At 45.5% G+C, this 12,733-nt stretch overlaps 1 protein-coding gene across 1 annotated transcript; it reads right to left on the reverse strand.

The window, feature by feature from the left end:
• Positions 1-2,163: 2,163 nt before the first annotated feature.
• On the reverse strand, positions 2,164-6,554 carry LOC122367991 (calreticulin-like). Its single transcript, XM_043341573.1, has 5 exons — positions 6,068-6,554; positions 5,047-5,148; positions 4,399-4,754; positions 3,763-4,071; positions 2,164-2,932 (listed from the first exon to the last, which is right to left on the reverse strand). Exons 1-5 carry the CDS (start codon positions 6,144-6,146, stop codon positions 2,567-2,569), a joined length of 1,212 nt encoding a protein of 403 aa, XP_043197508.1. The 5' UTR covers positions 6,147-6,554; the 3' UTR covers positions 2,164-2,566.
• Between the last annotated feature and the right edge of the window lie 6,179 nt (positions 6,555-12,733).

The raw sequence follows: 12,733 nt of genomic DNA on the forward strand, positions 1-12,733 counted from the left end.
CCGCCGCCCCTGCACTCAACCATGGATGAAGTAGTCCCTAGTTGGTAGTTGGTAATCCATGACTCAACCCAACACAGATTACTCAAATCTTTGGGCACCATTATGCAGCTCATTCTTTTTACTACGCTTTGAGACCAAGAAAAGACACCTGCGTGTGGTATTTAACTAACCCCCCAAAAAGGTTTTCGCATACTTACAAACGGGCGTTTTGCCCCACACCCTGGGTAATACGCCTACACCCATGTGCAAGGCGCCCCAACCCCATCCATCAACAGAACATGATGAACATGGCAGAACTTGGCGTCATTCTGACGTCATTTGTGGTCAACCAATCATAGCCTTTGGAATAAAAGTTTGTTGCAATATGTAAAATGGATGCCCGGAGGAGTCCTGAAAGTTTGGTGACGATATATCTGCAGTCGTTTAGGATATATCAGCAAAAAAGGACAGGGAGAGGCCTTTTCGGCCCCGACCTACAGGGCGCTACCCTGCACTCACCACCGTGCAAAACGCCCCCCTTTCAGAAAACTGGGGGCGTCTTGCCCCATGCATCGAGTAGGCGTCTTTCCCCATCCACTCCATTTCCGGTCAACAAAATATTGACAAAAAAACGCGCCTCTAACGCCGCAGCATATTAAATTCAACAGAATGACAATAAAACGCAGTTTTGAGTGATGTGCTCAATAGCATGTTTTGTGATATAAAGAGGGCATCAAAATATTAGGAATCTTCTGTTAAAACAACAAAAACAACACCCAAAACCAACATCAGCACCTACCCACGCTGCTCCTTAAGACGCAGAACCGGAAATAGAGACCTACGTAAAGCAGCTGACTGTTCTGAAAGACAGGATAAAACACCTATCCGTCGATAAGAAATACGATTTTTAGGGGAGGCGTTTAACCCAGGGGTGCGTTTTCCCCACAGGTCAGTTACCCTATGTATAGCCTATAGGTACTCGTTTTTTCGCTTAGCTCAATTATGGAGCGTTACGGCGAAGGGGGAGTGGGTCGTATTGACCGCGCCTCGGCCGATAGAAAACCCCAGGTAGAAAATCGATGGATTCGGCGAGGGTTACGTAAATATTGGTTTATAGTGTTTAGGTACTAAAACATTAACATATTTGAATGACTGCATATAAAAACGAAGTTAGTACGCTGCGATTCAGCAGATAAAGAGTGCCGAATGCGTTTCTCAGAGACCCGCCAAATGACGGGTGCAAATAATATTCCTAAGTTCCTTCCTTATTTGACCTATAAATGCAAAACTGAAAAATTTGACGGCAAGCTGCAATACCCAAGGCAATACCATAGAACTTGACCGGACAAAGCAATGTTCCATATAAGCTGGTCATTTTTTTCTCGAATAAACACATGCAACGGTTTTTCATCAATCGTCTCCATGAAACGCCCCTGTTGAGAATTGTTGCCATGTAAAGTTGTCTGTGAATTTAATTTCGTGTCACATCAAAGGTAGGTAGGCGCCAAGGATGAAGGAGGGTTCAATCCAGCATTCAATACCTACACTGAACACAGCAACACTGCATGACACATCCCAATTTATAAATTAAAACGAGAAAGCGCATTCGAATTTTAACAATCTCACTAGGCATAGAAACCAATGAGCGAACCGTAAAGTCGAAATAGGTACATTCTTCTGTTTCATCTGCGAATGAGCCATCCTCTCCATATCCAGCCATTGAGCAAAGCGTACCTACTGTGCAGAAGGCAGATAGCGCTGGCTAGCAGACCATGCAGGCAGTAGGTGGCGCCCTGACCGCCGAAGCTCCATGACAGACCAGTTTCAGCATAGGACATGTGCTGCAGCCTGCACTGCACCCGAGCCATTGCTGTCCCCAGGATGTTGTTTCGAAAGCCAGTCCACCCGAGCGCTGACGAGCAGTTGGTGCATAACTCTAAAGTTGGACTGCGCTGGGATTCGAACCTAACCCCCTCCCCCAGTCCTTTTCAGACAGCTGGAACAAAACGACGAGCTGTATTGGTTATGGTGTGGAGCGCCGGCACGTCCCATTCGATCTTGATAAGTGAGGGGGTTGTCCATAGAAGCCATTTGTAGGGAAAATCTTCGCTAAGATACTCAGACTGAAGTTCTACCTAACACCTCCCTCAGATACTCCTCTCTGAACGCAAAAAGTCGCTAAGGTTCACTTCCAACACAACTGTATTGAGCTTACAATACGACAAATCTCAATGGATTTCATAACAAAATTTCTTTGCCATAACATTTTGCATAAACAAAACAAAAACGTGGTTTGTGGGAGCCTTGACATCTCACATACACGAATGGGTATGTGACACAACACGGGTGAATCCCCAAATAAAACCCCACCTCCCGTCCCGGATGACAACGCCCCAGTCACACGACTCAATCCATACAACACCGCACTCACAATCACGCATTGTTGCACTCATCATTCAATCTCTCGTCTAGGTGGCATTTCCTGACGGACACGGCCCCAAAGGCGTGTCCTGCCGGGGTACCGGCAACACAAAGCTCCACACGAGGACAATATATCACGGTTTAAATACAGCTGTCTTGGAACTCTCTACAGCTCATCGTGCGCTTCCAACACATCATCCTCCTTCTTGTCGTCCTCATCCTCGTCCTCGTCTTCCTCCTCGTCGGCGTCTCCCTCGTCCTCCTTCGCCTCCTCAGCTTCCTTCTTCAAACGTTCCCGCTCCTCTTCCTCCTCAGCCTCCTTCATCTTCTTCTCGTCTTCCACGCGCTTCAGCACGGCTTCCGCGTCCGCCTTGGCCGCTTCGACGTCGTCAGTGATGAGGAAGTTATCGAAGATGGTACCGGACTTGACCTGCCACAGGTCGAGGCCCACCACACCGATGTCCTCGTGCAGGTAGAGCGTGTCGTCAGCCTCGTACTCGGGGTTGTCGATCATCGGATGAACCCACTTGCCCTGAAACGGAACAAATAATGTGTCACTTGTCGGTCGTCAACATAGCTGAAAGGTAACATCGCCGAGAGGCCATTATTTTGGTATCTAAGGTAAGCATTTAGGTGTTACGAATGCCCTGCACATTGTATGCAATACTGAATGAGATAATAAGGATTTTACGATTAAAATTTCCAGAAGGATACGTACTACCAATCGGGACCATCGAAAGGATAGCTGTTTAATAAACAGAGAAACAACTGACCCAGTTCTGCTCCTTAGCCCCGAAGCACACATGGAAACAGCCGATACGTAATTAAAGGGACCCTCCCACCTTAACATTAGATTTGAGTTGAGATAGCCAAAATGGGGTCCCTGGCTCACAATTACCGGTTTAGGAACTCACAACATCGAGAAATGCCTTAAATCGGAAATATTGAATTTCAAAATTGCAGCATTTTGATTCAGAGGGGCTAATGCTTAGGAATACCCCTCTGAATGTGTGACGTCAGCGCAAATATCTAACGATTTTTAAATGTTTGACTAAAACGTTTTGTAGCACGCGGTGGTATATGCTATTTGCGCGCAACATCTGCCGCAAACGCCGCACTTCTAAAATAAAGTCGCTAGAAACAGCGGAGATCCCAAAAAAGTAAACAAAAGTCAAAGTCAAATATCTTGAAAACCGGTGAATATTTTTCGGTGAAATTTGGTAGATATTCGTTTTCGCTCTTTCTGAACCGAGCGACATCACTTTCATGCCAATTCATAAACTTTTTTGAAGGTGGGAGGGTCCCTTTAATCGTCCGAATCAATAAAGCGAACAGATTTAGACGAGGACAGCGTTAACATACCTTGTAGTTGGGGTTGTCGATCTGGCGGGGCTTCCACTCGCCCTTGTAGTCGGGGTTGTCGATCATGGGAGGCTCCCACTCGCCATCCATGTCCTCGTTCCAGTCCTCGGGCTTAGTGGCATCCGGGTCGGCGACGTGCTCGGGCTGGTCCCAGTCCTCAGGCTTGGTGTCCTCAGGGTCGTCAATCTTCTCGTTGTCGTCCCAGTCCTCCGGCTTCTTGGCCTCCGGATCCTTGATGGTTTTGGGCGGCAGCATGTCCCAGTCGGCCTCCAGGTCGCCAGACTCGACCTTCTCATTGTCGATGAGAACCTGAGGACGATCGACAGTTATTACCATGGGGAATGTGTTTAGGTGGTTATCGACTATCGATGCTTTATTTGTCCGAATATTTTAATTACTCTATTGCAACTTACTCTATAATTTTACTTATTATTTTTGTATTACTCAATAACCTCTAACCATAGTCAAGTCAGCGAAGACAGCCTGTACGTTACTAAGCAGATAACGTCGAAACGCAACGATAAACGAATTTATCATAGGTAATGAATGAAACAATCCTATAGAGGATGGTGAAGCATTCCTTTAAAAATCACAAAACGCAAGGTTTTACCGCAAATGGGGGTTAACAAAAATTACCTCATAAGTGTTATCAGGCTTCAGAATCAGGGTGTATACATGGGTGTACACATCATCCTTGCAGCGGATGTCCTTCTTGATAAGATGGTTCTTTCCATTGTAGTTGAAGATAACATGAACCTTCTTGGTTCCAGGACCACAAATGTCCGGACCGAACATGATAGCGTAGGGCGACTCGCCGTGCATGTCCTTCTGGTCCAGGGAGCTGGGGAAGAGCTTCACGTAACCACCTCCACAATCAATGTTCTGCTCATGCTTGACAGAGAGCTGGACAACCAGCGTTTTGTCCTTGTTGTTGATGGCAGGAAACTTTGAAGAGATGGCATAAAACTTGGCATCCTGAGAAGTTTTCAGTCCTGGAAAAGAGGCATCAGTCAAGAAAATACACTGCATCAGCTCATGCCTAGCTTAGGTGCCTTTTCTGGCACTGATCGTTAACCATGATCTGAGAAATCTGGTGATGTGTGGGAAGTAGTCAGTAAAGAACAGTTGAGCAGGGCTGGGAACCTTCATTATTTACCATCCACAAGTCTTCAACAACCACATCAGGCTACTCCCACACAGGCAATTCTGATCACCCACAGCATGACATGTTGCCTTGTACAATGCAAGTGTTAGATAGAACATAGCAATAGGATAAGTTCTCACCTTTATCTTCTTCCTTGTCTGAGAAGTACTTGCCAGCACTCAGCACAAATTTGCCCAGGTCCTTGGCGTGTTCTGAAGACACCCACCGGCTTTCCCAGTCATCTGCAGGAGAAACAGCAATGGGTCACTTTCAAACAAAAATACTCAGGTGCTACCTATCACTTACAGCAATACCTCATTAGCAATACCTCCAGACTAAGAGGCCCAGCAGTCATACAAACAGGGACAATGCCCTTCTCCTCCCTAAAGTTAACTATAATGGTAGGGTAAGCTCAATTCCAAAAAGCATGATGACCAATGGAAGTCCTTCCTACCAAGAGTCCTGCGTATTGGCATCTATCTCATCACACATAGCCGCACACACAAGGTCACATGTAGCCTAGTACATGGGTCTGGAGTGCCCTGTTCAAAACAAAACTTCATTATGCACAAAATAGTCCCACAATTTGTGACAATCCTTCTGTCCAAGGATAAAGCACAGCACAAAAAACACGGCAAAACACAGTTTAGAACCTGAACAAGGCTACAAGGTTAGTTACAATGAAAAGGGAGAGTAATAGAAACCTAGGACATTTAAGAGAATTTGTATTCAATTAATAAAACTTGGATTTTCATAAAAAATGAAGTCAAACTTTTTGTCAAGACTCTTGGGAAAAGGGGATAAAATGACAACCACCAAAACAGTTTTAGAATTAATACCTCAAGACAACAGTATGAATAACAGCATTTTCTTTATTGCCTTTGCTTAGGTATGTAGAACAGAAAAGGATGAACCTAAGTATACCTAAAAATGTAGGTAAAAAGTGAGAACTATAAACAATTGAATGCCGTTTGAATTTGTCCACATTACAACACTGAACCTGCAATGCTGATGTTACAGACAATATAAAATGGCAGAAGTGCATGCAAACTACAGGTTATTTTAATTATAATCCAGCCATTGTCAAAAAAATTGGTGCCAAAATCCAAATGGACAACAAACTATAACGTTTTGGTGGGCGCTGCCTGAAAAAGCACTTACCTCCATCTGTGAATTTATCCTGGAAAAACACCTCACTCCTAACCACACAGAACAGTGCAATAAATAGCAAAACTCTCATTTTGGACACGCCGGCGTTTCACCACCCGACCTCAACACACCACCGATAAATGCCGACGACCCGCCGCGGACGCCTCCCGTCTCCTCATTCAGCCGCCACGCGTGGAGCGCTGCCATTGGTCGCCGACGATCTGCATTGGCGGCTTGCTATTGGTGGAACAGCTCAACCAATGAACGCGGGCCACGGGCCGGACGAAAGGGAGACTAACAGCTGGTGCGGTGGCGGCCGCCTGGGAACGACACGTAATGCTCCATGGGGAGGAGGTGGGGCCGGCGCCGGCCGTGGGGGGTGGAGGAGAGGGGAGGCTAGGGACTAGGGAGGACTGCAGAGTGAAATGAAGGGACGGTTGTGGGTGCTTACTAGATACTTCCCATACCTGCTACATTGCATGATTAAATCGAGACATCCAGGCATTTAAACGGCACGTGCACTGTACCACACTTTTCAAAGTTTAATGCAATACTTTAATATTGCCAGCCGTGTGGTTCAAGGGGTGCGTTGAACCACACGGCTGCTGACCTCACTATCAATTATCGTTGTGAGCTTTTTGGCAGGTATGGGAAACACCTTCCAGCCCTAAGGCCGGGAATTCAATAAATGTCGCCTCGCTTTTTTTTAGCAAAATCACCTCGGGCCTAACGGCCCTCGGAGTTTTCGCTAAAAAACCTCGGTGACATTTATTGAATCATCCCGGCCCCGGGCAGGAATATATTTTCCCTCACCGGACGCATCGGTTTTCTAAAAGCCTACGGGCTACGCAGGCCAAGATTACTTTACTTATACGCAGGCAGGCCCCGGCCCCCGGGGCCCGGAGGCCGGACGGGCGGAGGTCCGAGCTGGGGAAGGGGGGGGGGGGTGCTAGTTTCGACTCCCTTTGCCGTTTCGCCCCGTACCTACTTTAGGTGTCGACCTAAGAGCTTCGCGGTGATGGATTGAAGAGCATGTGTGATGTGTGCCGTTACGAGCCGCAGCTGGTACCGCAAAGAGGGGCTATTTGAAACGGATTTTACCTAGGTAGGTACAGTTTTTGGACTAGGTATCCCTTTAACCCTCGCCCGCACATGGGGGGGGTGGTTGCCACCCCCCCAGGCAGTCTTTCTGCTCTGCACTCAACATTTTTAGAGCTAGAAGGCTGATTTTTCGTATAGCTGCTCGTCTATCCTTTCTTGATGTCCACTGAAAATTTCAAGTTTCTGTGATTTTTGGTTTCGGAGATATGACCTTGTTTTTTAGGTCATGTCATGACCCAAATGGCCAATTCTCAACATCTTGCGTTTGCCATGGGCCTTGTGAGCTTTTGACACCCTGATTTCGGCCTTTTTTGCCAGTCTTACCTCCCACCTATCATGGAACATGTTGCTCGACGATGTACAGGGGTCAAGGTCAGGGTCAAGGTCAACCTAGGTCATCTAAGATAATTGCGTTTTAGGCAAGCTGAATTTCCTTTTTGTGCAGTTTTTTGACTGCATTTTTGGTAAAAGCTTCTCAGATCATGATTTCGTGTGATATGGACCCAAAAACAATCGGTGCACACATCAGTATACACACAGACACACACAGACATACAAACACATATAACTGACCTTGACCTAACTTGACCTGAAATGACCTCAGCAGCAAAATTCTGGTTGGATAGTGTGGCAAAGAGGTTCTAGCTGGCTTGGCACCAGAAAACAGCATCGTCATCGGTATTTGATAAGCAGCGCACTTGATATCCAACGGTGACCCAAAACAGCAACATTTTTTAGTTTGACCTGACCTGGAAGGTCAATGACTGACCTGAGAAGGTAAAACTGGGTATCATTGGATTCGTCTCTTCCCAAAGAATCTTTTTGGTCTCTACTGCTAAGCTCTATCTCCAACAGGAACGAAATGGCGCGGGGGGTGGCAACCACCCCCCCCCCCCATGTGCGTTCTAGGATGGGAAAATGGTATGTGCGGGCGAGGGTTAACCCTCGCCCATGTAGGGGGGGTTGGTGCAACCCCCCCTGAGGTTTTTCGGAAATAGTGCAAAAACGGCGGCGCGCAGCGCCGCCAAATTTTGGGTACCTTATGGGGCAAACCTTGCGCATCTTTTGATAAAAGAAATTTGACCGGGTCATGTCAGGTCACGGAGTTATGACGTCACAAAGGGAACAGCCTCCGGCCGGATTTTCACAAACTAAGTGCCAACGCCCGAGGTTTCCTGCCGGTGGTACGGACATCGGTTGATGGATCGTGATGAAACTTCCCATGCATGTTAGGGCAAGTATTGGCTATTATATGGTATAAGAAACCTGACCGGGTCAGGTCAGGTCACGGAGCTATGACGTCACAAGAGGAACAGCGTCCGGTACTATTTTTGAAAAGCGCCCGAACCACTATTTTGCTAATTCTTGTCACCTCAATGGGAATATGCAGCAATATTAGCTTCTATAGGGAGCAAATGGACCTCCCAAATCCAAAAATGCAATCAGATTTCAAAAATTTAAATTTTGATTTTTCGAATTTCTGCCGCCGACTGTGACCTTGCCGACTTCCGGCGCTCCCAACCCGCCATTTTTAGAGCTAGGGAAACGAAATACATACCAAACGATAGAGAATTGATCAAGGAACACGATAGTGAAGGTTTCAAGTCGATATCTCCCACCATTTTGCCGCAATCGCCGCGGAAAGTTGAAAAAGTCTATTTTTCCGAAAATTTGACCTTTGACCGGTCAAAAGTAGGTCAAATGTTGACCTAGGACCAAAAAAATATACCACCAATCGCGAGATCTCGGCGAGAGCAATCCGTTGGTCTTTTCCGCTAAGCTCTACGACGCTCCGTTTTCAAACGTCAAGGGGGGGGGGGTCGCACCAACCCCCCCCCCCCCCTGCATGGGCGAAGGTGGCAGATCGCCGTTTACGGGCGAGGGTTAAGACGGTTCATATTTCGTATAGCATGCCAATTGCACAAATGTAGTTCTCTGTAAGCTCTTTCAGATAGGTGCATTTTGATTCAGCTAGTACCTAGGGAAAAGTGGGTGTATTGCGCCCTCCTAACCAATTGCGCCCCCCCCCCCAACATTCCCACGAATTCAATGGCATGTTTAGAATTTTGTGATCGAAAACAATATTTTCACCACTGGATAATTCATTTTATGGCCCAAGCTCTCCGACGAAGCCAATCAGCAGGGCTCATTACGCCATCAAAGATATCACGGCGTTTTCTTAGCTTTTCTGCAGTAGGTAGGTAGGTATTTTGAACCGTTGGCTATAAAAATATGCGATAGCTCCGTGTGTGATTTTCTTTTCAGAGTGATAGGTATTTAGAAAGAAAAACCTTTTTTCACTACCTATATTTCACTGAAACAGTAAACATCCTTCAGCATACCTATTTAGGTAGGTACCTACCTATATATGATAACTTTTACATTTTTATCAAAAAGTTCCTCAATTTTAATTGCGCCCATGGCAATAGCGCCAGGGGGGCGCAAATAGAATAATGGTGTAGTGTAGCTATTGTATCCCAACAGTATGAATGCATCATTAACTGATTGCAATAAAGAAGGAGTTTAATGCCAGGCAGGGGAGCAGCCCGCTGTCGTCAGTCCGCAAATTATTTATCTCGTCAAACCTATAGGTAATGCAGCTGCCATTTAGGCTACGAACTTGTGGTGTAATTGACAAAATACGGCATTTTCAACATGAACTAGGGCGTGAGAGGTGACAGCTATGATAAAAAGTAAAAACTGATGTCAAAAAGTTGTCGAAACGATAAAAATTATTAATTTTGAGAGAAACGATTGAAAATTTAACCGTGTAACCGTGTAACCGCAGGTTAACCCGCGCCCCAGTGGCGGTCTCAGCCAACTTCGCCGTAGTGGGGGGGGGGGAGGGGCATATGTTACCACCCACCTCTAACTCAAAAACTAAGAGGGCTAGAAAGACGCGGTAAAAGCAGTCGATAGCTCTCCATGCGTACGTTTGAAAGTATTCAGTCATTTTTCATCTTAGAGCAATATTGGGGTCACCAGAGGTCATCAAAGGTCAAAATTTGCCAATAGTCATTATATTTTTCAGAAAACATGCCGTTATCTCAGGAACTATGGTAGCTAGAAAAACGCATGGGAAAGCAATCGATAGCTTTTGAACTCTTCTTTTGATAAGGGCATTATCAAAATTGACCTCAGATCAACGGTTTAGCCTCCAGAGGGCAAAAACTCCAAAAATAGCTGTTTTACGAAAAGTGTTTTTTGACAATGACTTTCGACTACAAAAAGCCATTACATTTCTATTGCCAGAATCGTGTTCCTCTCGCCGAGACGCGTCGAATGAGCTATAATTTGACCTTGAACGGTCAACTTGAAAATTTGACCTCAGGTCAAGGTCATGACCTGACCGGAAAAGGTCATGTTGCATATCAGTCGATGCGTTTCAACGAGACAAACACAATGAGACCATCCTCTGCGTTCTATCTCTTTCCAATCGCGAGTTATTGGCAAAAGTCTGTTTGTAGCCTCAAATGACCTCGGATGACCTTTCTAGAGGCATATCAGCAAAAATGACACCTTGGTCATCACGGGTGGTCCAAATCATTGTGATTCTGAAATATTTGGACTGTTCCTATGCGTACATACGGATCTAGAGGCATTTTCATTTTTCTCCCTTGACTTGTAATGGGAAGGTCACGCCACTGACCTGACCTTAGGTCACGGATATAAAAAATCCGAGATAAACAAATTGTAGGCGTCCATAACATCATGCAATCCACCAAGTTTGAAACCTTTCTGACAAACACTGCACGCTGGACATGATTGCAAACTTTTTTTTAGGCTTGGTCAGATAACTTGACCTGGTGACCTGACATGACATGACCTGGGGTAAAAAATTTCACACATTGTCCAAAATTGATGCACCAAAAGCTACCCCAAGCGGCGCGGCGCTACGCACCGCGGTTTTTTATTCACACGCAAAAACGCGACAGGGTGGTAACATATGCCCCCCCCCCCCCCACTGAGGCGAAGGCTAAGACGTTTTCTGAAAACTTGAGCGAAATCCGTCAGAAATTTTTTGAGAAAGCGACGTTTTAGTGACGTCATGTTCGCCATTTTCACCTAAAAAAAACGGCAAAATTTCAAACACCATAAACATCTTCATTTTTAAAGGAATCAAACGCAACAAAGAAGGTTATTCGTGATTCTACTTTGTCTATCAAATGGGTATTTCGTTTTTTTGTGTGAAAATTTTGGATTTTGGCTCAATTTTTTCTTCAAAAAAACTGACTTTTTGGAAAAATAATTATAAAATCCAAAATTTTGAGTTTGTCAAAAAAAGCCGGAATGTATGTCAGAGAAGTGGTCTATGTGCACCTACATACCATTTTTTACAAGAATCAGCTCAAAAATTTGGGAGTTATTCAAAATCTTATTACGTCACGACACACACATTTTTGAAAAAAATGAATTTTTTGGAAGTTCTAGACCTTGTAAGGAAACAAAATGAACCATCCGATTCGCCGTGAAAAATTGCATGAGATAGACACCTTTTTAGGCCTTAACAACCAACTTCAAAATTTGACCTAACTTGACCTGACCTTGACCTGACCTGCACCTGAAGTTCATCCAGATGTGGTCAATATCACTTATTGAGTGTGCCTATTGAATTCTATGAATAAAATGACCCATAAAACATGTGTTGCACATGTCCTTTTCTATATTTCGTTTTTGGTGACCTGACCTGACCTTGACCTTTTGACCTTTGCATGCTATTGTATGCAACGAATATTGTCTTGGTAGCCTAAGAACACGTTTTAGGCAATCAGGCTCAGTCCATTCTTCGGCAACTACGGTGCAAGGCCGATACTGTAGAAACTTGCATTTTGTACTCCCGACCTGACCTTGACCTGACCTCTGACCTACTTAAGCAAAAATGGCTCTTAAGATCCGTCTTGTTGAGAGCTTTCGATTGCCGTTTTTCCCCGTCTTTCTACGATCATCGGTTCGGAAGTTAGACAAGGGGCACTCCCCCCCCCCCCCCCAGCAAGGCACGTATGGCCCAGCGGGGCGCGGGTTAAAGGGACCCTCCCACCTTAACATTATATTTGAGTTGAGATAGCCAAAATGGGGTCCCTGGCTCGCAATTACCGGTTTCGGCACTCACAACATCGAGAAATGCCTTAAATCGGAAATATTGAATTTCAAAATTGCAGCATTTTGATTCAGAGGGGCTAATGCATAGGAATACCCCTCTGAATGTGTGACGTCAGCGCAGATATCTAACGATTTTTAAATGTTTGACTAAAACGTTTTGTAGCACGCGGTGGTATATGCTGCTTTGCGCGTAATAAGTGCTGCACTTTCAGCTGCCAAACTATTGCTTCCAAATAAAGTCGCTAGGAACAGCGGAGATCCCAAAAGTAAACAAAAGTAAAGTCTAATATCTTGAAAACCGGTGAATATTTTCGGTGAAATTTGGTAGCTATTCGTTTTCGCTCTTTCTGAACCGAGCGACATCACTATCATGCCAATTCATAAACTTTTTGAAGGTGGGAGGGTCCCTTTAACCCTCGCCCGTAAACGGCGATCTGCCACCTTCGCCCATGCAGGGGGGGGGGTTGGTGCGACCCC

This window comes from Amphibalanus amphitrite, unplaced genomic scaffold, assembly GCF_019059575.1.
Source record: "Amphibalanus amphitrite isolate SeventyFive unplaced genomic scaffold, NRLGWU_Aamphi_draft 000031F_arrow, whole genome shotgun sequence".
NCBI classification, from domain to species: Eukaryota; Metazoa; Arthropoda; class Thecostraca; order Balanomorpha; family Balanidae; genus Amphibalanus; species Amphibalanus amphitrite.

Coding starts and splice junctions, on each gene's coding strand:
- LOC122367991 (XM_043341573.1), bottom strand. CDS start 6,146: ATGAGAGTTTTGCTATTTATTGCACTGTTCTGTGTGGTTAGGAGTGAG. Junction 4,755..5,046: donor AGACAAGGAAGAAGATAAAG/GTGAGAACTTAT, acceptor CCTCTTTTCCAG/GACTGAAAACTTCTCAGGAT. Junction 2,933..3,762: donor TCGACAACCCCAACTACAAG/GTATGTTAACGC, acceptor GTTCCGTTTCAG/GGCAAGTGGGTTCATCCGAT.